Source organism: Ochlerotatus camptorhynchus, unplaced genomic scaffold (assembly GCF_037179485.1).
Source record: "Ochlerotatus camptorhynchus isolate MF236.1 unplaced genomic scaffold, CSIRO-AGI_Acam_v1.1 ptg000530l, whole genome shotgun sequence".
Classification (NCBI taxonomy): Eukaryota; Metazoa; Arthropoda; class Insecta; order Diptera; family Culicidae; genus Ochlerotatus; species Ochlerotatus camptorhynchus.
In genome coordinates this window covers 3364354-3387993 of record NW_027041014.1, presented here as the reverse complement: position 1 = coordinate 3387993, position 23640 = coordinate 3364354, and the positions used below count along the sequence as shown (strand labels likewise).

The window sequence follows — 23640 nt, the reverse complement described above, 5'->3', positions numbered from 1 at the left end:
ACTATAACTCGCGAACTTTTCCCTTGGTGAACTTCGTGAAATATCGCGATTTTTCCAACACTGATGGGGATACACTTTGTGAAAACCGAAAATGGAACATGTAACGAAACTATGAAAGATTTTGAACGTTAATATATCAGCTGCCCCTGGACCAATTTCAATAGTTTTATCACCAATCAATCAGAAATATTTCTACGCATCCGACTGTTGATTTTCAACAAGAAACTATTTAAAAAGTGATAAATGTCAAGCATTGTCCAAAATATTTAACAGATACGCGTATTTCATACAACTGCCATGTCACATTTATCTATCCGATACCTGCTGATGTGTAGTACCTATTGATTAGTATATAAATCGTAGATAACTGATGGATTCTTCAGTGGTGTTGAGTATTTGGCACTGATGAAGTTTGCAAGTAGTAGACGAAATACGCGTATCTGTTAAAATATAAGCAATTATAACGGAATTTAAAAGGAAATAATCAACACACTCAAAAGATTTTCATAAAGGGATTCGGTTAAGAAGTTCAACAAAACTAAAAAGATCTATGTTTTATAGATCATTAAACTTCTAAAGAAGTCTGAAAATTTCTGAAGTTATTGGGACTGCTCTTAAGATCTCTGAGCTGGTCTGAAGATCTCAAGAGGTAGTTTGTCTGAGATTCTTGGAAGTAAAGTATAAAGTCTATAAAGTATCCATAAGCTCTATTTTAGACTTCTCTGAAGTTATCGTGATATCCCAGACGAGCTTAGAACTTCTTAAAAGTTCCGTCAGTTTCCATGAAACTAGTGGAACCACTTTGAAGTTCTCAATGCTTCTCTGAAGTGCCCAAAATAAAGAAGTTCTCAGATTTTACATTATTATCCCGCAGTCGGTCCTTGAAATTTCACCCAAATCCCTAGTATTTCCTTTCGTTTCTCAGATCTTCTTTAAAGTTCTTTAAAAATACGTGAACCACTCTGAAGTTCTCTAATCTATGTTGAAGTTTTCGTAAGTCTTCTGAGGATGATTCTGGAACAGCCTGAAAAAAATAAATTGTCCGGAAAATCTCATAGCACCCCCACTGCTCTTGTAGTTCCTTGAATTTATAAGGGTTTCTGCACTCTTCATTCTTCACTTCAATTTCAAGAATATCTTGAAATTTCTTGCTATTTTCCTGTTTTTAACTGTCTTTAAATTCTCGAAATATATTTGCAGCTCTCAGAACGTTCCTTAAGGTACCGCAGTTTCCCTGATATTCATGGAACCATTTTGAAGTTTTCGAATCAACCAAAAAGTTCACGTAACTTCCCTTAAAATCTATAATCTCAATTGAAGTCATTTTATATATTTGAATTTCTGTTAAGTTCCTGTAATTCCCTTGAATTCATTTTTTTTTCCTTGATTTGTTTTCCGTTGATCTTGTTTTCCGTGCTGAGAACCAATGCTACCGACGCCGGGGAGGCAGCTACCACACCTGGACCCTACCTATCGACCCATCAACTCATGAACCGGGGACCAACGGCTTTACTTTCCTTCCGAAGGAAGACATGATCAGATATGTTATGCCACGGAACATCCCGGCGGCTCCAACTGGGATTGACCCAGGCCTGCTAGGGAAAAAGGTAATCGCGCTTACCACTACACCAACAGCGCCGCTAAATATTTTCTTAAAAAGCTAATACAGTTTCCTACAAATCATCCTCTGACAGCATATTTGTATGACTTATCAATTTTGAGCTATAATTTTTTGAAAAAAGTATTCGAAAACAAGTTCGGCCCTTTTTAAATGGTGGTCGAGATTTTTGTTAATAAAATAAGTGTGCAAGGTTTCTTTATAGTGTTAACCACGATGCCTCTGAAAAATGTGTTACAGAAAATGGGCAATGTTTGAAAAAATCTTTGTTCAGCAATTTATCGATGGTTTTTAAATCTATTGATGCTGAATAAATCTTTAGAATACGTGGTTTCAAATGGCGCAATTAAAATTTAAATTTGGCAAAAAAATGGCCGAACTATGATTTTACAAACATTGCAAGTTTGCCGTTACACATTTTACCGGCGACGGAGTGTTAAGTAAAATATATCGTTACATGTACAACGATTAATTGAAATCTGAGAGTGTGCTTCCAACCATTTGTCGAGTTGGCGTGAAATTCGCCATTTGGAAAGTTTGCCGGATTGACGGCATTTTGGAATTCAAGAATGTCAAATACCCTACAGTATGGGTGTTTTCGGAACGGGGACGACTTTTACAAGGTGGAAATAAATAACTGGTGCCTTTTTGGAATCCTGTTTGTGGATATTTTCAGAACGGGGATGACGTGTAGAAGCCGGAAACAGATGATTGATGCGATTTCAGGAGAACAAAAAAAAACGGGGGCTGCCATCTTGGATTCTAAAATGGTATCAGCATCAGTATTTCCAACGGTACGAGGTGGAACCTTTGACTTGGATCGAATAATTGGTCTATCTCTAATTTTGATCGAAATAGTTTAATGCTTGGGATAAATTTGTAGTATTGACCGCTTTTCAGTGAGTTGTAGTAAACTCCACTTTGTTGTCCAAGTAAGACTACAAATTCTCAATTGGGTTGAGATTGGGAGATTGGAGAAGCCATTCCAGCGTTTTGATCCGATTTGATTTGAAAAATGCCGTTGTTTTCTTCGCTGTGTGCTTTGGTCATGTTGGAAAATGTAATTGGATTCCAGGCCAGTTTTCAGTAGCGAAACATCCAGATTTTCACTTAACAAGTCAATGTACACATCTGCAGTCATTATTCCCTTTATATGAGCCAAGCTTCCAACACCAGACCACGCAAATGCTCCTCATACCATGATATTTCTGCCTCCGTGTTAAACCGTCTTTTGAATGTATGGTTCCTTAAGAGCGTCACCGGAACCTCGCCAAACCCTTGATCGCCTTTTCTGTCCAAATTTGCTCTCATCCGTCCATAGAACTTGTTTCCAGAAGTCCACAGTCATTTTTAGCAAATTCCAATCGCTTCCGTTGGTTCCGCTTGTTGATAAAAGGACGCTTCGATGCCAAACAGCTTTTCAAACCGCTCTCATTAAGTCGCCGGCGAACAGTACGTCGACTTACATTGAGATCCATCGATTCCACAATATGCCTCGACGAATACTTCGGATTCTGCTTAGCCATTCGAACAATTCTGCTGTCATCACGATTACTTGTCGCACGATGACGTCCTTGTCCGGATAAATTCCTCACAATTCCTCGTGTTTCGTACTTTTTTCATATGTGCTCAACAGCTCCAACTGAGATCGAGTACTTTTCGGCAATTTTCCGAAAAGAAATTCCTTTTTCACGATCGCGAATCACCAAATTTCTAACATCGAGCGAAATCTGCTTTCCCGACATTTTTCACTTTTCAAAAGACGCAAACAAAACACAATGGTGCGATACGCACGCTTCCCAGAACAAGAACTGTCAAACATTACGCCGTGATGCCAAATCTACAGATTTTGTTTTTATTCGATGGCTAAAAAATAAAATCTTAGAAGTGTATGATTGATTTTGTCCAAGTACAAAAGTGAGCATATATTTATTTAAATTTGTATCAAAAATAGCAGAAAATTATAAGAGTTTTCATTCAGCTAATTGAATGCACCATGAGAAATACTTGAATTTTTCTGGATATACTGCTGAAATTGCGTGCAAAATAGCAAAAATATGATGTAATGTACTTTTTTGGGTTAAGCGTATGATTTATTTTGTCCAGTACTGTACTGCCCATAATCGCAAGTCAGCCCCATCTGTAAAAAAACTGGAAATGAGAAAACGGCGTACAAAGATGTTTCAAGGTTTCTGATTTGAAAAATAACCGCAAGTCAGTCACAATTCCATGACGATGCTGCATTAGTTAAGCACAGTATTGAACAGTAGAAAGATACCGTGATCCCATAGAACGTTATTGAATGTTTCTGGATTAGTTCCGCTGGTTCCAGAGCAATGGCCGGAACATATTCCGGTGAGTATGGGTCTTAATCAGACCAGAGTTTTCATAAACGTGCCAAACCAACAAGGCGATAAATCAATTCTAATTCACATGAGAATTCAAAAATAAGATCAATAAGAGTCATGATGAGTAACCAGCACCATGTTGGCCACACCCGGACTTGTTCCGGGTATCCCCGGGGTAGTGATAAATCCTTTTTAAATCAAAATCCATCAAATCACATGATAATTCAAAGCCATATCCATCGTCAAACTTAATATCGTAAGAACTATATTGGCCACATCCAGACATGTTCCAAATACCCTAGGGGAAGTGGATAAGATCTGTATTGACACAAATCTCATGATGCTATGTGTGTTCTAACATTTCTAACATATTTTTTTTCTGATGGGACTGACTTGCGGTTACTTTTCGCTGTGGGACAATTTGACTTGGTATTGTTTTTCATTTTTCTTGAACAAACCACCTTTTTTCAATAGCACATCTCAAATAACATAGAAAGATTAACTGAATACTGATGCTACCTCAAAATTGATAAAAATGCAGATGCAACAGCATAAATAGAGATACCGTCCGGACTACCTCTATTTGTAAGCAGCGATAGGGAAGTTCCCACCTCAGAAACGCATACAAAATTATGGATGTGCTTACACAAAACGGACGAAATATTTATAAAACCAGTAACATTTAGCAATTGTTTTTTGCTCAATTGGTAGATAAAAGATGTACCGGTATTGGCTAAAATGTTCTCATCACGAGAATTAACTTAAGTAGGTGCAACATTGTGCGTCTCAATTTTGTTTTTTTACGTAGAACGACGTCTTTGTCGACTATACTGGAGTGCAAATCAAAACATATGTGTGGTGAAATAGTGTTAGGTTTTGAACGATTGTAACTTTGCCATTTATAGATGAAAATAAAATCCAATCGCCAATCGATTGAGTATTATATTACAAATCTGCTGAAGTAAATATTTTTTGAATTTTCCATAACAAACTATTGAAAAATGTTCAAATGATAATTTAATCTGTTTTCATGAAAAAAACGTTTTTCCCAAACCCAGTCATCATAATCAAGTACCACTTGATTGCACATCGTTCTGCTTGAACCCGAAAAGTTATAGGTAAAACAGCCCTGCTGTCGTACCTCTGCTCATTACCACTTAGGATTGGGCAATCTTCAGAGAAAGATCGATCTTGACGGATCGATCTTATATTTGGCTCTAGAATCGATCCACTGATTAAATTGATACCAAAGAATCGATTTATGGTTGATCGGTATTTTGATGGTTGGTTGGTTGGTTGTCTTTATTAAGGAGATTTTCAGCCAGACGCTGAAGTGATTTATTTCTTACTAAAAGAACAGCCTCTTGAAGATTTTCGACCGTATAACTCTTTTCTTTAGCCATTTTTTCAATCGAAGAAACTGATCACTCGGCCAAAACGAAATCGAATTTCAAATCAGCTGCGCATGAAGGATGTAGACAAACCGAAGCGCACCTAGCGGCCGTATTAGGAAACACATAGGTCCCACCATCATCATGCGTAGGTCCAACCATGATCATATTTATCTATTCGAATTTCATCAATTATTCAAACATTTTAGTGAAACCAATGGATAAATGGCGTACTAACGTGTTGTTTACACCTTAAAGCAGTATTTTACTGCATGAAAATAAAAATAAATGTAAAATATATTCCTTTTTTGTATGTTTGAAAGTATGGCATAATGACGAGCTAATGCGTTGAAAGTGAACTGTTTTGAAAACACATTGAAACTCAATTGTTTTGAAGTTTTTTCAATAAAACACCCATGCAAATTGAAGAAAAAGAGTTTTTTTTTTTATGATAGTAAAGTGATCTTTGAGAAAAAATTTAGCAAAGATTGACTAAACTAGCGATTGAAAAAATAGGCCCAACCATCATCAGTTTTTGGATAGGTCCAACCAGAATCAATTACCCTATAGAGGCACCAGACATGTTTCGCCGGGTAAAACAGGTGCATAAGAACGCCTTTCAAAGGTTGTTGGGTTCTGCCCTGACCGGCGATTTGCGACCTCTGTGCACCTGAACTCCGATTCTTACCTCCACGGTGGGGTTGCTGGCGGTGATATTTGCCGTCAGTAATGCGAACAAGAACGGGGGATCATTGTTGTCACTAATGCACTATTGTTTACTGCCCATAAATGAGAAATTGGCTAATGTGCCTGAAGCACGAAATCGAGAAAAATGCAATTTTAACATTTTTGTTGGTTGAATAAGTTTTACTAGATAAAATTGTCTTTTAAAATATACATAACAGTATTTGCCTATGCCGGAAACATGCCGTTGAATAAAAACAACGAAACTAATAGACATTTTCTATAAAGGCTGATTTTTAATCATAGTAGCCATTTTTTCAATTACAATCTCAGGGAAATTCGCCAAACGGTCATTTGTTTTGGCTAACGTGCATACGTTCTCGTTTATTGTGGTGTGAATTCCAGCTAGATATGGCTTTAAATTATCTACAACAATACGGAACCACTAGTGAAAGTGAGCAGGAGCCAGATGACAGTATTCCGCGTCGTAAACCCACAAAGCGAGAAGCAGTAGCTCTGGAGACTAAAACGATTAAGCGAATAAAACACACAGTGGTGCCTGGAAATTGTGCAGCATGTCCTCTGGATTGTGAATCTAAAATAGATAGAGAAATGCGGCTACGCATCAATGAGTCGTATGGAACCAGACGCCTGCCGATCAAAAAGGTTTTATCCGGGAAAACGTTCTGCAGATCGAAGTTAAACGTAGACGCATACGTGCCGTTGTGCATCGGAAATGTTTTACATATAAATATCATTTGAAAGATTCCTTTTTCAGTTCGTAGAACGTTTGTGCAACATTTTTTCTGAACACAATTGGGTATGAAAAATCTTGCAAGTATGAATTCTGTTCTTAATAGGCGTAGTATTTGTTTGTAGTACATCAATTGTAAATTTCAGTAATACTATCTCTCGCGCGTTCAAGAAAGAAGCATCGCGTGACTGGAATATTGATAAGAGGGGTATGCTTCAAAAATTAAAGAGCAGATATCTGGAAAAGATGGTCACGGAAGACATACTATTACATAATCCTACGATATCTCACTATCGACGGATCCATACTCCAAATGTTAAATACTTGCCTTCGGACCTTTCAGCCAGACGCTTGTTTGATGCAGACCGATGAAAATACGAAGTGTTCATACCAATATTACTGCGGGTATGTTTTCTTGTATAAATCTGTGGACATTTAAAAAATTATATTTTTTACTACAGCATACTTCGAGCTATGAACATCAAATTCACCAAGCTTGGACTAGAAGAATGCGAAGTATGTGAAATTCACCATCAGCATGTAGCTGAGGCTGGCCATAATCATGATTCACCAACAAACGAACCAGCAATTGATCTTTGTGAAGCCTGCAAAATGTGGCACGATCATAATCTACGGGCACGCACATCTCGCGAAGAATATCAAAAGGATAAAACCAATAAGAAAGCAATAATTATGTCCGTTGATCTGCAAAAGGTATTTTTTTGCATTCAATAACAACACATGAATATTTATTGAGTATTGATGTTTATTACAGGTGGTTCAAATACCAAGGATGGACTCTTATAAAACCGTCATATTCTCGAAGCGAATAAGCATTTTGCACCAAACGTTTGCTCCAGTTGGAGGAGCAAAGCATGGTTTAGTTTATGGTTTCGTTTGGGATGAATCCATTAGCGGAAGAAAGGCATCAGACATCACGAGCTGCTTTCTAAAATATCTGCAAATTGAGCGGAGCGCTAAGCATATTGTGCTTTGGCTAGATAATTGTAGTAGTCAGAATAAGAACTGGAATCTGTTCTTATTTATGATCCTTCTTGTAAATTCAACGTTGCTTGAGACTAACGTTATTGAATTTAAGTATTTTGAACCGGGACACACCTTTATGTCCGCTGATTCGTTCCATCATGCTGTTGAAAAACGAATGAAATCAGCTAATAAAGGGGAAGTTCATACATTTGAAGATTTTTATACTTGTGTCAACACTGCTCAAGAAAATTCCGTCGCAGGGAAAATGCAGGCATTTGATTTTTTTACCTGTGATATGACATGCAAACCGGCAACCAAGCTGAGACCTCGACCGAAACTTAATGAGGTGAAGCTTATCATATTTTCAAGAGGATCGTATAATTTTACGTACGCCAATGAATTTTCTGGAGCAACAAAATCGTGCAACTTCTTCACCAGAGAACAAATCAGGAAAGTTTAATCAGCTGATTTCGACATTTCATCTAAGATGCATTTCCGGATGTTACCAAAAGGAGTCGAACTTACACGTAAGCAAGGAATAATACAAAAAATTCTACCGTTGTTGCCTCCCGACAAAAAAATGTACTGGTATAACCTTCCAACCCACGATGACATATCGGATGAAGAATCATAATACCAATGAAGGAGCATAATAATAATGTGTGATTATATTGTAACATTTACCATTTTCATTTCCCTTGCCCTTTCCATTTATTATACATCAATAAAGCTGTTATAAATAAATAAAAACATTCTTTCCATAATATATTTAATTAAAGAGTCTTGCGATAAGCTGTAAAACCGAAAAAAAATCTGAATCTTTAACATTTATTTACAAAAAAATAAGTTTTGAATCCTTCAACTTGATGCCTGTGACCACTTGACTATAAAACCATCTTACTTGATGTTAAAAAAAATTCCCTATTAAAAACACACTGGTTGCTGCGCTCGGTTTCAGACTGATCATGCACATTAGACAATTTCTCATTTATATTGCACATTAGCCATCTAGTATTTCAAGTCGTTTATCCGCACGAATCAATTTTTTCAAAATTGTATACTGTGGGGACCTTGACAAAAGTGCCACATATCAACTAACACCATTTTCTCGATTTTGACAAAAATGGCTTATTAGCCAATTTCTCATTTATGGGCAGTTTATGAGTCGCTAGTGTCGGTGATGACGATGATAGAGCAAATAGGTTATAGCCAACTCTAAGTAGCCCGTGATTATCGCTACATGGGGATGCTAATCGGCTGGGTGCTGGTTGCGACTTGGCCGTCCTGAATGAACTTTTTCCACCTCTTCAAGGCGGTTCGTTTAAAAGGACGATAATAAATGGAAGCATGGAAGCAGACATGTTTCGCACTGCAGTATCCTCTGTGAACAATTAACACAAAACAGATTGTGTGCAGTTGCCGACAGATGTCACCGCAAACAACAGTAGTGACTATTTTGACAAAATGATTAATTCCCTCACTAATACACTCCACATTTGTCTATCTCAATTTTCTTGCATTGGACCGTACATCGGTATATATCATCCTCCGTTCATGCAGTCTCCACTCCTGCGGTGATGAATCCCTCATTATTGCATTATAAGTACTCAGTTTTACAAAAAGTGTATACGTTAAATAATAATATCTTATATAAACTTATTCTGTTGGGTATTTGACCGGTTTTATAAAACCGAAGACTACCACCTTTGATCCCAAAATAGTGCCGGACATCGGTTTCTGGTAGAGGCAAAAATGCCTAAAATGTAGGCATACAGCCCAGACAACCAGAAGTCGTATAACAATGTACAGACAGTATCGTTAAATGCTACAGTTTAAGTCAAAATCGTATATAAGAATGGCATACCTCGCATTATTTTTAAGTTAAATCGTATAGAATGCATATTTCCGACTTATATGCGACGAATCATTTTTTCGTCGTACTGTATCACAAATTAAATCGGATTAAATCGTAAGACTTTTCAAAATGAATATGTTATTACAGATTTAATCGTATATGATGTTCGATCAACTCGTTTAAAATTTAATTAAAATATGCACGTATATGGCCTCCACTTTTGTACGTATAAGCCATTTCCTTGCATTCTATACGAATTGTTTGTCTGTATATACGTTTGTATATCTCGAAAACAACTTTGAATATACGTGCATTCTGGTTGTCTGGGAGGAAACTCAATCACCGCGTAGTGAGAAAATTCTTAAACTTTCTATTTATCAACTTAGGGGGTGGACTATTTAGGCAATTTTCATAAATATGGGAACGGAATTTTTTCGCGTGATAAGCCATTTGTGACCTTTTTCTGGTCGTAAGTATTTGTTTATTTTATCTTTAGCAGGAAATTTCCAACATTAGGTTCTATTTTGATTATTTCTTCCCAATTAATAAGGGAATAAGGCATTCGTTCTCAACTAAGTGTTATCTGAGCACATCCGCAGTTGTTAGTTGAAATTTAAGTCATGATTTTGTATTGCTTCCTTGGGAGATCGAACAAAATTTTGTAAGAGTTTCTCAATTGATGATGGTTATTGGAAGTATTATTAAAATGTTATTAAACTTATTTATCACAATTTCCTTCGCGCATTGAAATTGTGACAAACGTCCATGGAGTGTCATTGTCATACCATCGTCGCACAACAAGGCCCGAACTGACAATAAACTTTTCCTGAAACCAGTTGGGAAGTATGCCAAAATAAGGAATGTCTCCCACAACCCAGTTCAATGGCCTGGCTGAAGTTTTGGGAAGGTTACCTGTCGCATCGTATTTTTCCACTACTCAGAAAACCATCCCCCATCACCATTGAAGATAGTGCTTCTACGGCCATGTACCTCTATAGGTATTCAAATCTCAACCACCTTCCCCGGTGTGCCCTTTGCTCATACAATCATGTGGTACACCCTCGGCATTTACATAAGGTACGGAGACAAGCGAGGACACAATAACAGAAAGGGGCGTCGTCACGGAATTGTTGGTACAATTCGCGAGAAACATGATAAAATTACATTTCACGCTCCAACAACAGTGAACGTACCTCCAGTGCCTTGCTGTATACTTATATGTGTCTTTTCCGGTCATGTATCAGATGGAGAACGAGTTTTTTTTTTTATATCTCTGATGGGAAAAGCTGGGGGAAAATCCCTTGGCTCAATCCTGCAACTCCTGTTGTTGTAGACTGATGTCGTATTGTGTTGTTAGAATTGAATGGAAAGGAAAATTGGAGAGTAGAAGGGCCGGGACGCTTTGACTGGAAAAGCCTCGGCAGTCAGCCGACATGGAAGCTATTAGGCGTGAAATGCGATGCCAACCAGAGAGTTATAACAGTACCTTAGAATGACGAATCACACTCGTGTGTGACTTGTCGCCATCAATATCAGATTAGGTGCCAGAGGGGGGTCATGTATCTAATTTTGGCTTGACATTCAAGATCAATTGAAACCAAATAAAATGTACAGTAATGATAAGAATCCTCAAATAATATTGGGACTGTCATTTCCATCGTCACAAAGCTCTCCAGCCACGATATATAAACTGTTCTGCGCAATCAAGAAAGCACTGCTTTCAACTAATTGAAATACCGCAGTCACATAAGCACAAACAACCTCGAGCATAACAAGCAAATATACAACGTACATACCGACACAATCCACCAACCACGCCATTTTGCACTGCATCGTCCTTCCCATCTCGCAGGGAGATAATTTAATTTGTCAAAAACAACGTTATCAGCAGTGGAATTTACCCGACAAAGTCAGCTCCTCAGCCAGTTCGTGGCTGCTAGGATACCACCCTGGAAAATGCTTCCACCACACTGCCGCACGCAGTTTGACATCTGCCGGGCCATGCTCTAATTTCATTAAATAATTCTTGACTTATCTCGTCGCTTATTCGCTATTTCTCTTTTTCCTCTTGCAGTATGTAATCAATTTTCCCGCGGCGTATTCGCCATGCTCGGTGCCGTCTCGCCGGATTCCTTCGACACGCTGCACTCGTACAGCAACACGTTCCAGATGCCGTTCGTCACGCCCTGGTTCCCGGAGAAGGTCCTGACGCCGTCGTCCGGCTTTCTCGACTTTGCCATCAGCATGCGGCCGGACTACTACCAGGCCATCATCGACACCGTGCGGTACTACGGCTGGGATCGGATCATCTACATGTACGACTCGCACGACGGTAAGTCCCATTGGGTTTCCGCGCGGATGCCACGGGGCTATTTGAACGTTCCTATACACTACACTAAAGAGATACACGCGGTGAGACTGTTAGGGTGTGCCTCGATGAAATGGAACATGCAGCGGTCTCAGTTGTTGAAAACGGATTTCATCGAACATCATTTATAATCTTGTTTGGCAACTCACTAAATCGCCGGCGCCGGTGGTGTAGTGGTAAACGTGACTGCTTTCTAACACCCCAATGGGTCTGGGTTCAATCCCAGCCGAGGTCGGTGGGATTTTTCTGAGGCATAAAAATCTCTGGTCACGTCTTCCTTCGGAAGGGAAGTAAAGCCGTTGGACCCGGCCCATGTGTGTTGTGAATGGGTGCGATATCCTACGCAGGTGTGGAAGCTGCCTTCCTGCACATTCGATTGCCGTCAATGGATGGCAATCGATGTCCGTCGGTGATTGGCACTAGATTGCGGAACAGAGACCGACGTTAAATAAAGTAAAGAACTCACTAAATAGGTAAGCCGCCTTCAATCTGATTGATCCCCCTTGTTCGCTGCGCAAATCTTTGTCTTGTTCCAGTCGGGTCGTTATCCGACATTGTTACGATGTAGCCAGCCCACCGTTGTCGCCCAATTTTCGCATTCGTTCTAAAAATGTTCACCAAACAAACCCGCTGCAATACTACTTAATGATTTATTTCTTTTCTCAGTTAAATCCAATCTTTCAAAATCGGTTTAAAATTTTTAGAAGTGAGACCAAATCAGAGACGATTCAGGAAATTCCTAATTGAGGTGATATTTTCCAAAACAGACTCAAAACTGAGTCGAATAAGTTATCAACATTTTTCTAACTGAGCCTACACCTTTTTTTATGTTATTCAATCCTTTTTAAAGTTGTCAAGACTTTTCTGAAGTGAGCCAACATATCCCGAACCTAAAGAATTGGTTTCGCATTTTCCGGAGTGAGGCCACTTTAGCTGATTTAATATCATTCTTAAATGAATCCAAGGTTTCTTGCATTAATTATACTTTTTTCGAACTGAATCCAAACTTTTCAGGACGAGTTTGACATTTTCCTAAGTGAGCCCCAGATTTTTGTTAACTGCTTTGGCATTTGTCAAGGACACAATCTTTTTTGACATTCCTAAAAGTGTAGAGAGTTTTCCGAAGTGAACCGACACTTTTTTTAGCTTAAATTATCAAACGGAGTCCAACCTTTTCTGAAGTGGTTCAATACCTTCCTTAAGGAGTCCAAACTTTTCTGCTGAGTGATTGAATTATGTTTAATTTTAGTCTGAACTTTCCTGAAGTGATTTTACTAACTTTTAACATAGATTTCGCTCCCTTAGACCCCCTTTCTTGTTCTTGTGAGATTCATATTCTTTGAAAATTAAGCTGAGATTTTGAAAAACCTTTGGGTGTTCATACCTGATGGTAGATTTTTTTCTAAGCAAGCACAATTGTTGAGAAAACTGGGTTTACATCCACAAACGTACTTATTCTTAAAGAAATTTGGGTTTCTTGATCAGCCAAGTTGAATTTTGGTTCCGTCCTTTGAAAAACTGGCTTGGATTTTATAGTATAGACCTTTGTGAGTTCATACGTGATGGTAGATGTTATTGAAGCCAGGTTGGATTTCGGTTCTATCGTTTGAAATTTGTGCTTTGGTTTTATAAAATGGAACTTGCAGAATCCGTACGTGAAAGACCAACCTAGCTAAAATTCACAAAAGTAGGTATTTTCATAGAGATTTGATTTTTATGTTTTGTCGAACTGAATTTTGGCTCCTATCTTTGATTTTATAGAACAGAACTTGCTGAATCCATACGTCAGAGTTGAATTTCTCAATTTTTGAGCAAACCGAGTTTAAATTCACAAAAGTACGTATTTTCATAGAAATTTTGATGTTCTGTTTTGCCAAGTTGAATTTCGACTCCGATATTTGAAAAATAGACTCGGATTTTATAGAATGGACCATGCTGACTCGATACGTCAGGGTTCAATTTTTGAATTTTTGTAAAAACCGAGTTCAAAAATACGTTTTTTTGATGGAAGTTCGGGTTTCCTGTTCAGACAAGCTGGATTTTGGCTTCGTTCTTTGAAAAATAGGCTTACATTTTATAGGTTGGACCTTGCTGAATCCATACGTGATGGTAAATTTTTTGAAGCATACACAATTAAAAAAAAACTGGCTCTAAATCCTCAAAAGTACGAATTTTCATAGAAATTTGTGTTTCCTGTCCAGCCAAATTGAATTTCGGGACCTTCCTTTGAAAAAATTCGAGAATTTCATAGAATTGCTGAATCCATACAAATTTTCATACAAATTTGGTTTTCCGGTTCTGCCAAATTGCATTTCGGCTCATATCTTTGAAAAATAAGCTTGTCGCAGTGCAGATTTGAACCCCTTTGGATACGGTTGTGTTTTATGTTTGTTCCCTGTTTTGTGCGTGCGTTCGCTTTCATAGTTTTCAGCTACATTAGCCGGATTAGCGCTGGCACCGCCTTCCGGACGGTTATACGTGTGTGATTGGTGGTTTTCTCGCTCTCCGAGAAGTTTTAGAATCGAGAAAGAATACATGATTCATCATAAAACCGCAAAAAATGTTATCTTCCATTTAATTCCACTTAATTTATTTTAGTATCCATGACAGATACGTATTTCGACTACAATGTGCAGTCTTCATCAGTGTCATTCCTACTAAAGAACTTATCAAAACCTACCCCTAAGGGGGTGCTCATCCCCTAGGTAATAATGTCAAGATCACAGGTCTCTTGACATTTTACACGTTCATTTTGCAGTTGGGTGTTCGTGCATTCCCGGTTGATTTTCAGTGGATATTCACAAAATTGCCCACCAATTCATTTTTTTTTTTGTTTACCGTTCGACGACGACAGGTGTGCTTTCGCGAGAGTGACGTTTATTGGATCTGTTTCTTTGTACGGCTGTGTTTATTGTAACCAGCGGTTGTAAGTGTGCCTGCGAATCGCATTGCCTCCTGGGAGGCCGGTTCAACGTGTTAGAATGTCACGCTTTCATCGTGTAGTCCTACACAGTTCGAAAAATAGTGTAAATTTCTGTTCAGTATGATGCACATAACTGGAGCGTCACATATCATATAAGTTTACATTATATATCATGTTAAGTTCTAAGACATTTCATGCAATGTAGCAAATATTGTATACAAAAACCCATTGTTGTTAACAACATTTTTTACAAGTTTGTCGGTTGCGTGAAATGAAATACAAGTTTACGTGAATGAATGTTTACATCACTATTAAAATTAAGATTTTTTATCTGTGTATCGAAAGTCTTTCAGAGACGATAGTTTTTGTTTAACTGCAAAAGGATGTAAATCATCCTCTAATCTATGGGAGCTCTTTGAAATCGCCGTGAAGTATGGATTCCTTTTCATCATATCGGGTGAAATTAAGCTGATATTAAGCTGATATTAAATAAAGTATCATATCATTATATGCTGGGTATGGGACGGTCCAACCAGGGCACCCGATTGAAGCGATTTAGATGGGGAGAGTGGAATTGCCAACTTCCTATCGTTAACAGGTCATGAATTCAAGGCGAGCTCTTCTTCCCCACTCATTGGGACATCCCCTCGTGCGATGGCTTGTACATTATAGGGTTGTAGGATTTTATTGACGCCCTCCGTTTTTGGCCCTTCATACAATGGTAAATTGAATACAATAAGGTGTTATACTTGATCAAGTCGTACGAGGTGGACAGTTCACTGTCTAATGGTTGTGCCTGCAACAATGAGTGGTTTCCTTTACATACATACATATCTTTGAAAAATAAGCTTGTATTTTATTGAATGGACCTTGCTGAATCTAAACGTGCAGGTTGAACCGGGTTTGTAATTCGAAAAGTATATTTTTAGATATTTGGGTTTCATTTTCTGCGAAGTTGGATTTTGATACCGTCCTTTGAAAGTTATGCTTGGATTTTATAGAATGAACCTTTCTGAATTCAGGTTTAAATTGATAAATTACGTATTTTGGCTAAAATATGGTTTTTATGTTCAGCCAAGATGGACCTTGGCTCTTTTCTCAGAATATTAGGCTTGGATTTTGTTGAATAGACTTTCCTGAATCCCCAACAGACAATCGCCTATTGAAGAAATGACTTCTTGGCGATTTTATTCAACTGCATGCTTAATAATGCTTGCACTATTTTTAATAATAATTTTAGTTCAGGATTTTTTCTCACAAATATGGAGAATCTATTCATCCACAACATTGAACTACTTAGTGTTGTCTGAGGTGTTTCGAGAAGCACTTTGACTTACATATGTTGTAGCCCAACAAACATTGACAGTTGATAAGAGCGTGTTCAGGCAAAACTGAGCTCCTTCAGCTAAGTAATGGCTTATTCAGCTTTTAATCAGCTCAAATTGTTTGTTGGGATTCGAACCATGTACCTTCCGATCAACAGCCGCTTGCCTTGCCATCTGAGCTGTCCTAGAATACATCATATGGAAAGCTCAATAATCAATAAAAGCATGCTTGAAACTGAATACCTATCAGCATTCTTGATAGCAATTCTACAGCTATATCACCGACGAACCGACGTGACAGCTCATAGAAGCCACATTGAAATTCTTGCCCAAGACACCATATTAAAAATACGTTAAACACTACCGCCATCTACTCATCCGATCGCGTCATATCGTGAGCAAGGACACGAACAAACGGTACATTTATATTGACTTGGTTTGTGTCTCACCTCGTTTGATAGATCTGATCGCCCGTTTGATAGATCGAATCACTCATTTGACAAATCGACCTGCGGACAAACGAAATGCTCCAGTGGCATATCGGTTCGTTGGTGGCTTTATCTCCTTCAAGGTCCAGTGGGAATGATAAATTCGTTCGTCGTTGTTTTACATTAGACCAATTCTACCAATTCATCGCTCCAATTTCCAAAGAAGGGATGCCACGTTGTTTTTTTTTTTAAACTAGATCAGTGAATTCATTGTCGTGAGTGACGTGATCGATGATAATGATTTAAATTAAATAGGTGAAGAACACAAATAAAAAAAAGGATTGCGCTTGGGATTAAACTCGCGATCATCTACATGGAAAGCCGAAACGTTAACCACCACTTTACTGATTTCGTCTTGTTGTTAGACTGAACCAATGTTGTGGAATAATGAATATAATACGTCGTTTATAAAGCATTTACAAGGCATGCGATTTGAACATAGACGTAAGTGGTATAAGAGATATTATGCTGACTGTATTGACCTTTATTCAGCAATATTGTAAAGCAATACAATGAAATCTAATAATGTAGCTAGAGAACATTTATTGCACGTCTTATAAAGCATGCTATTAAATCAATTCAAAAGTGTCGAATTAAAGCGTCGATGTATGTGCAAATCACAGTTATTCAGCTTATGATTAGATCACACTTTTGGTGTTGAATCGGGAAGACAGTGAACGTTTATAAAACTTTTAATAAGTAAATTAATCAGATCACAGCGAATCGAAGGTGCATCTATCGATCACAATGAGCTTTTTTCAGCACATAACTTGACAACCCATTTTATTCAGCATTGTACAAGGTGGGGTGAAAAGTAACTTCCTTGGGAATCATTTTTTAAATGTTTTTTTTTTTTTTTTTTTTTATTCAATATAGGGTAGAGAACTACTTCGGCCTAATCGCCTATTTTGGGCCTATCGAGCAGAAAACTTCAAATAAATCCTTGATTTCAGAGTTAACAAGTCAATTGTGCGTTTGGTACGATACTTTAGTTAATAAGCTACGGAACGAAGTCAATGAGAACGCGTGATATGAGAGTTTGCACCCATTATTTCCGAAAACAAAAGAAGCGCTCCAACCGAATTACTTTTTATCTTCATTCGATAGGCCGAAGTGAATTCATTGGCATTTCAATGGCGTTTCAATGCATTAGACCGAGTTTAGTATCTGTAGGCCGAGTTTGGCGTCAAGAAGCAGTGTTAGATTTTTGACAATATCTCAACTATTGGTTTCTCTTTATCAAATCTTTTGGTACATACGGAAAGGTAAATAAATTTGGAAGCCATCAGAAATAATAACATTCCGTTTGGTGCTAAACTGCGCTAGATTAGGAAGGGCTAAGTGCGGGTTGTGCTTAATAGGCCGGAAACGGGATAGTTAACCCTAGTCCCCTTTAAGCTCGATAACTTATTCCAGTGATTTTCCAACTTCATGATCCCGTCCAAAAAGTAATTTTCCGGAAGGTCTGCAAAATACTCCTCCGTGGCGTTGATGATTTCCTAACGTGAGCTGATTTTTTTTTATTGAGGTTTGGGAAGAGATAATAGTCTGAGGGAGCCAAATCGGGCGAATACGGTGGATGCGGAAGCAATTGGAGCGATGCTCTTGTGCGCCGGCACATTGTCTTGCAAAAACAATTTTTTTTTTAACTTCGTGTGAGGCCGTTTTGCAGCGATTTCGGCCTTCAATCGATCCAATAATGGACGTTAATAGTGGCTGTTGATGGTTTTTCCTTTTTCGAGGTAGTCCACGAACAGTATGCCATGACAATCCCAGAAAACCGACGCCATAACCTTTCCTATCCATCGAGCCTCCCTCGGCCGCTTCGGAGCTCTCGTTCCGGCTTCAGTCCATTGGCGGGCACCGATTCTGTTCTCTAGGGTGTAATAATGGATCCAGGTTTCATCGACAGTTGCCAATGGACGTCAAAAGTCCGCCCGATTCCGCATCAGCAAGTACAAACACTCTTTCGAAGTGCTCTCGCGATCGTGTTTTTCGTTAGGAGTGAGCTTGCGCGGCACTCTGTGACAGGATAACTTTTTCATATGCACTTACTTAAGGGTCCTGTGCACCACCAGCGGTGCAGAGGGCCAACGTTTAAGACTTCCATCCTGGGCTGCCAAATCGAAGTCGATGAGATGCTCCATGGTGATAGGCTGCCAAAGCAGCCCACGGTTCGGTACACGGTCAATTGCACCTACCATGATCTCGTCGATTACGAGGAGAAACCGTAGCGGTGATAGTATGCATCCTTGTCTCACACCAGCGACTACCCGGATAGGGTCGGACAAGGCTCCGTTATGCAGAACTCTGCACGTGAAAGCCTCATACTGCGCTTCGATGAGGTTGACGATTTTATCCGGGACTCCCTTGCGTCTGAGGGCGCCCCACAAATTCTCGTGATTGAGACGGTCGAAAGCTTTTTCGTAGTCAATGAATACCAAATAAAGGGACTCTTGGAATTCATTGACCTGCTCCAGGATGATGCGGAGCGTGACAATATGGTCCACACAAGATCTTCCGGCACGGAATCCTGCCTGCTGCCGTCGGAGAGTCGCGTCGGTCTTCTCCTGTATCCGATTCAGGATAACTTTGCACAGAACTTTGAGAACAATACACAGTTACATGATGCCTCGCCAATTGTCGCACACAGTCAGATCCCCCCTCTTCGGGACCTTCACTAAGATGCCCTACATCCAGTCGGCCGGAAAAGTCACGGTGTCCCAGATATTACAGAATAGTTGATGCAACATTTGTGCGGATAGCATGGGGTCAGCTTTGAGCATCTCTGCTGATATGCGATCGACCCTGGAGCCTTGTTGGATTTCATGCTTCGGATAGCTGCTTCAATATCCTGCAGTGATAGGCCTCGAAATTGACGCGAGTGATGCGCTGCACCCTAGGCGGATCATGCCGAGATGTTGATGGCTGGTTGGCCGTCGAAACTTGAAGAAGTTGTTCGAAGTGCTCAAACCAGCGTTTCAGCAATTTTCCAGTCGTGTTCTTCACTGGCATCCTCGGGCTCATCCTTGCTCCACTCAGGCGTCGTGAGATATCGTAGAGGAGACGTATATCGCCAGTGTTTGCGGCTTTCTCCCCTTCGTCGGCCAGCAAGTTCACCCACGCTCGCTTGTCCCGTCTGCAAGAGCGCTTGACTTCCTTCTCTAGAGCCGAGTACCGTTGACGGGCTTCGTTCTTGGCTCCTCTGGTTCTCGCCCGCTCTATCGCGGCTTTTGTTTCTCTACGCTCCTCAATCTTCCGCCAGGTTTCATCTGTGATCCACTCTTTCTTCTGTGTGCGCAGCTCACCCAAGTTGTTCTCGCTTGTTTCTATAAAGTCATTCTTGATGGCCGTCCATTGTTCTTCTACGTCGGCGTGTGTTGAACCGCCGCCCGAGTCTCTCCTCCCGTCGCTGGATCCGCGCCATGCGTAGGCGGATTTCACCGATTAGGAGGTGATGGTCAGACGCGATGTCGGCGCTGCGTTTATTCCGGACATCAAGAAGGCTCCGTCTCCATTTTCGGCTGATGCAGATGTGATCGATCTGATTATCTGTATGTCCATCACGGGAAACCCACGTGATTTTGTGCACTGGCCGATGGGAGAAAAGTGAACCCCCGATCACCATGTCGTTGTTGCCACAAAATTCTGCAAACAGCTCACCGTTCTCGCTCATTTCGCCGAGACCATGGCGTCCCATGACACGTTCATAGTCCGTGTTGTCGGAGCCGATCTTCGCATTGAAGTTGCCAGTGTAGATCTTGATGTCACCCTTTGGAACCTGTAAAAAATCTCCTTGTTCTGTAGCTCGGCAGCATCGGTTGGCGCATAACATTGGATTATGGTAAGGTTACGAACCCGTGTTCTAAATCCTCTCATTAATAGGCTCCCACTTGATGAGCGCAGCACTTGCCTGGACGCTAAGTAGAAGACCAACTCCACGATGGCGGGGAGCTTTTTCACCTCGAATACCAGAGTATAGTAGTACCTGTCCCGACGGCAGTTTGTGTTCTCCAAAGTTTGGCCAACGAACTTCACTCAGTCCCAGGATTTCTAGCTTCATGCGTCGCGCCTCGTTGGCGAGTTGTGCCAGTTTACTAACTGGGCTGTTCACTATCTAAGTTTGCTGGGCTAACGTCAATATATTGATCCAAAAGTCGTTGCCGTTAAATCAGTTCGATGTCTTTCTCCGTTGGTTTATGTAACAATTATAAAGTTTTCAGAGACAGTAGGTGGTTAGTCTAAGGTCTCCTATCCGCCGTGATGGGGCTGCCATCTTATGTGTAGCTTCCGGGGAAGAGCACTTCTTATTCAGCCGCTGGATGCCAGTCAGACGCTGTTTGAGCCGCACCTCCATAGTGAATAGACGCTTGGGTTGGCGTAGCATTTCCTATATCACCAGTATCGCACTGAAATTTGGCATAAATATGAACGGACTACAAGGCACCATAACCTTTTTTTGTAGTAACAGCGCATTCTGGCGGTCAAAGAGGGTTACATTTCACCACACCTACACACTTAGGAATTATCGCCGACTTCGGTAATTTTTATCGAAATCTGAACACCTATTTTGAAACTCTGATCCACTTAAATGACAAAATTTGATCATTTAAACAAGGTTCAACATGATTAGAAATTATTTTCAAATTCAAAATTTCCCGGATTTTAAAATGAAGGTCAATGTTTTGCCGAACGTTCAACTTTTCTGATTTCGGTAAAAATTTACCGAACACGGAAACAAAATCTTAGTGTGCAGTATACTGTTATACAGCATTTATTCAATATATATGCTTATTTGTGATTCTGAATTGTTTGTTGGGTCCATACGTTTAGTTAAATTTTTTAAGCACGCGTAATTGTTGAGAAATCTGAGCTTAAATTCACAAAGTAGGTATGTTCATATCAATTTGGGTTTCCTGTTCTGCCATGTTAAATTTGAATAAGGAGAAACTATCGAAAACAGAACTTTTTATTAAAACTATTACGGTATTCCGCTTGATGGTTCATCCAGAATATATCAAACCCCAAAAATCACACTTATGCGCGAAATGTTACACAAAAACCGAGTGTTACACATAATAAAGTCAACATTTGTAGCTTCTGTTATGTATTGTTGTCAAAAGTCACGGCTTTAAAGAAGTATAAGACTAAAGCGAAGGCTAAGAATTAATGTAAACGCTTGAAATTTACGGTTGGGATTTGATGAAAAAAGAATTTTGAATGTTTTTTTTTTGTTCCGGCCTAATTGAGAATGGATCACTTCACGCAAAACAAATGGCATGAAAATCAAATGTAAGTGTAGATTCCTTACATCCTCTGATTTTGTTTGCCTTTTTTCCATGCTTTTCATGTAGAATTGTTGTATTAGAACTTAACAATCTGCCGTTTGAAAGACGTCACCCTACTCAACAATTGTGCTGAAGACGGGATAGTTCTTCAAGGCCATGGATAATTATATATAATGTTACGCTCACTGGCACCACAATTTGAGTCAACTTGAAACTACTCCTACTGTTATCAGGCAGTGGTAACTCAACTCAATAAATTTGGCCAGAATCATAAGCGACCATAAAACTGGGTTGCAAGTTCATCTGTACACATTTGTTTGGTTTTAATCTTCCCAGGGACACCCTATAGCCGTTGCCGCAGAACAAAAAAAAAATGCTACATCAGCGGAAGAGCGCACGAAGCAAACTCAGCGGCAATGATTTTATCGCAGATAATGTTATTTTGATGAAATTTTGCAAGAATCTGTGTTCCGTCGCTTCGTGTGGATCAACGCTGACAAGCATAGCGAGGTCACCGCTCGCTTAAGTAAGGAAAATTTCCCGACCATAGCCGTCACATGTTCGAACATATGTATATGTACACACATATAGCGAGCCTGAATGAAAACTGGTGATAAAATATTAAATTAAATTCCCGCCTCAGTAATCCATCATGACTGGATATGGCAGCTTATGGGCGGGGTTTTCACTATGCTACCTAAATGGAACTGAGAGTGATGAAACGTACCAACTACTTGGCTCTCCAAGAACAAAGCAAAATTCCATGGGAGTAATATCTTCTTAAAGCCTCCCTCTGAAATAATCATTACAGTTGAGAGTTATCTTCAGAAAAAAAAGTAGGGTAATAATTACAAACTGACTCAAAGCCGGGTACGACATAAACAACAGTAGAGTTGAAAGTGGCCCACACAAGAGTTCCCCCATAGAAATGAATGCGTATTGCCCGAGTGAAAGAAGAAACTCAAAGCCAAGTACATCCCGTAAAACTCATGAATGAAGCGTTGGAACCCCCCCCCCCCCCTCACTCTACAAAGCAGTGGTGGGTGTTTCGTACTGTCAGCAGTCAGTGGAGCTGCATTGAGCAAAGAAAAGCGGAAATGAAATGCCAGCAAGTGTGATGCAATATGCAAAACTTTGTGCCAACCAGCAATGCTATGAAACGGTGACACAGAAGCGAGAGAGAGAGATAGTGAGTGAAAAGAAAACTTTAAACGCTCACTTTCAAGTCCTGTACGAGTAAGCTCACTGAGGCAGGTGCACTCGTGTGAAAATCTGAATTCATGGTTCTAGAGAAGTATGTGACACATTCAAGAAACATCAGGAATGATTGATGTTGAGACAATTTCGAAACATTATCAACAAGTGGATTTCAACTTTGTTGCAGCAGCAGGATTAGAGCAAGACAAAAAGCATCCAACCGGGCGCAGCTTTAACAACCGACGACGACGCTTCAATTTATTTTCTCATTCCGGACGCTAAAAATAAAAACTCCAACCAGATAACTTCATTTCCGCTGACACAGTTTTGTGTGCTTCTTTCTCTACGATTCACAAAGTATAACAGCAGCAGCAGCAGCAGCACCCTAACCACCACCACCATGGCAGCTTTTGG

General features: G+C 39.7%; 1 protein-coding gene across 2 annotated transcripts in view; it reads left to right on the top strand.

Moving 5' to 3' along the window:
* Nucleotides 1-23640, top strand: part of GluRIB (Glutamate receptor IB) — a 502734-nt gene that overhangs the window by 291511 nt on the left and 187583 nt on the right. For both annotated transcript variants that reach the window (XM_065236157.1, XM_065236156.1), the window contains exon 3: nucleotides 11712-11969. In XM_065236157.1, the coding sequence (XP_065092229.1) occupies nucleotides 11712-11969 (258 nt within the window). The remainder of the gene's footprint in view (nucleotides 1-11711; nucleotides 11970-23640) is intronic.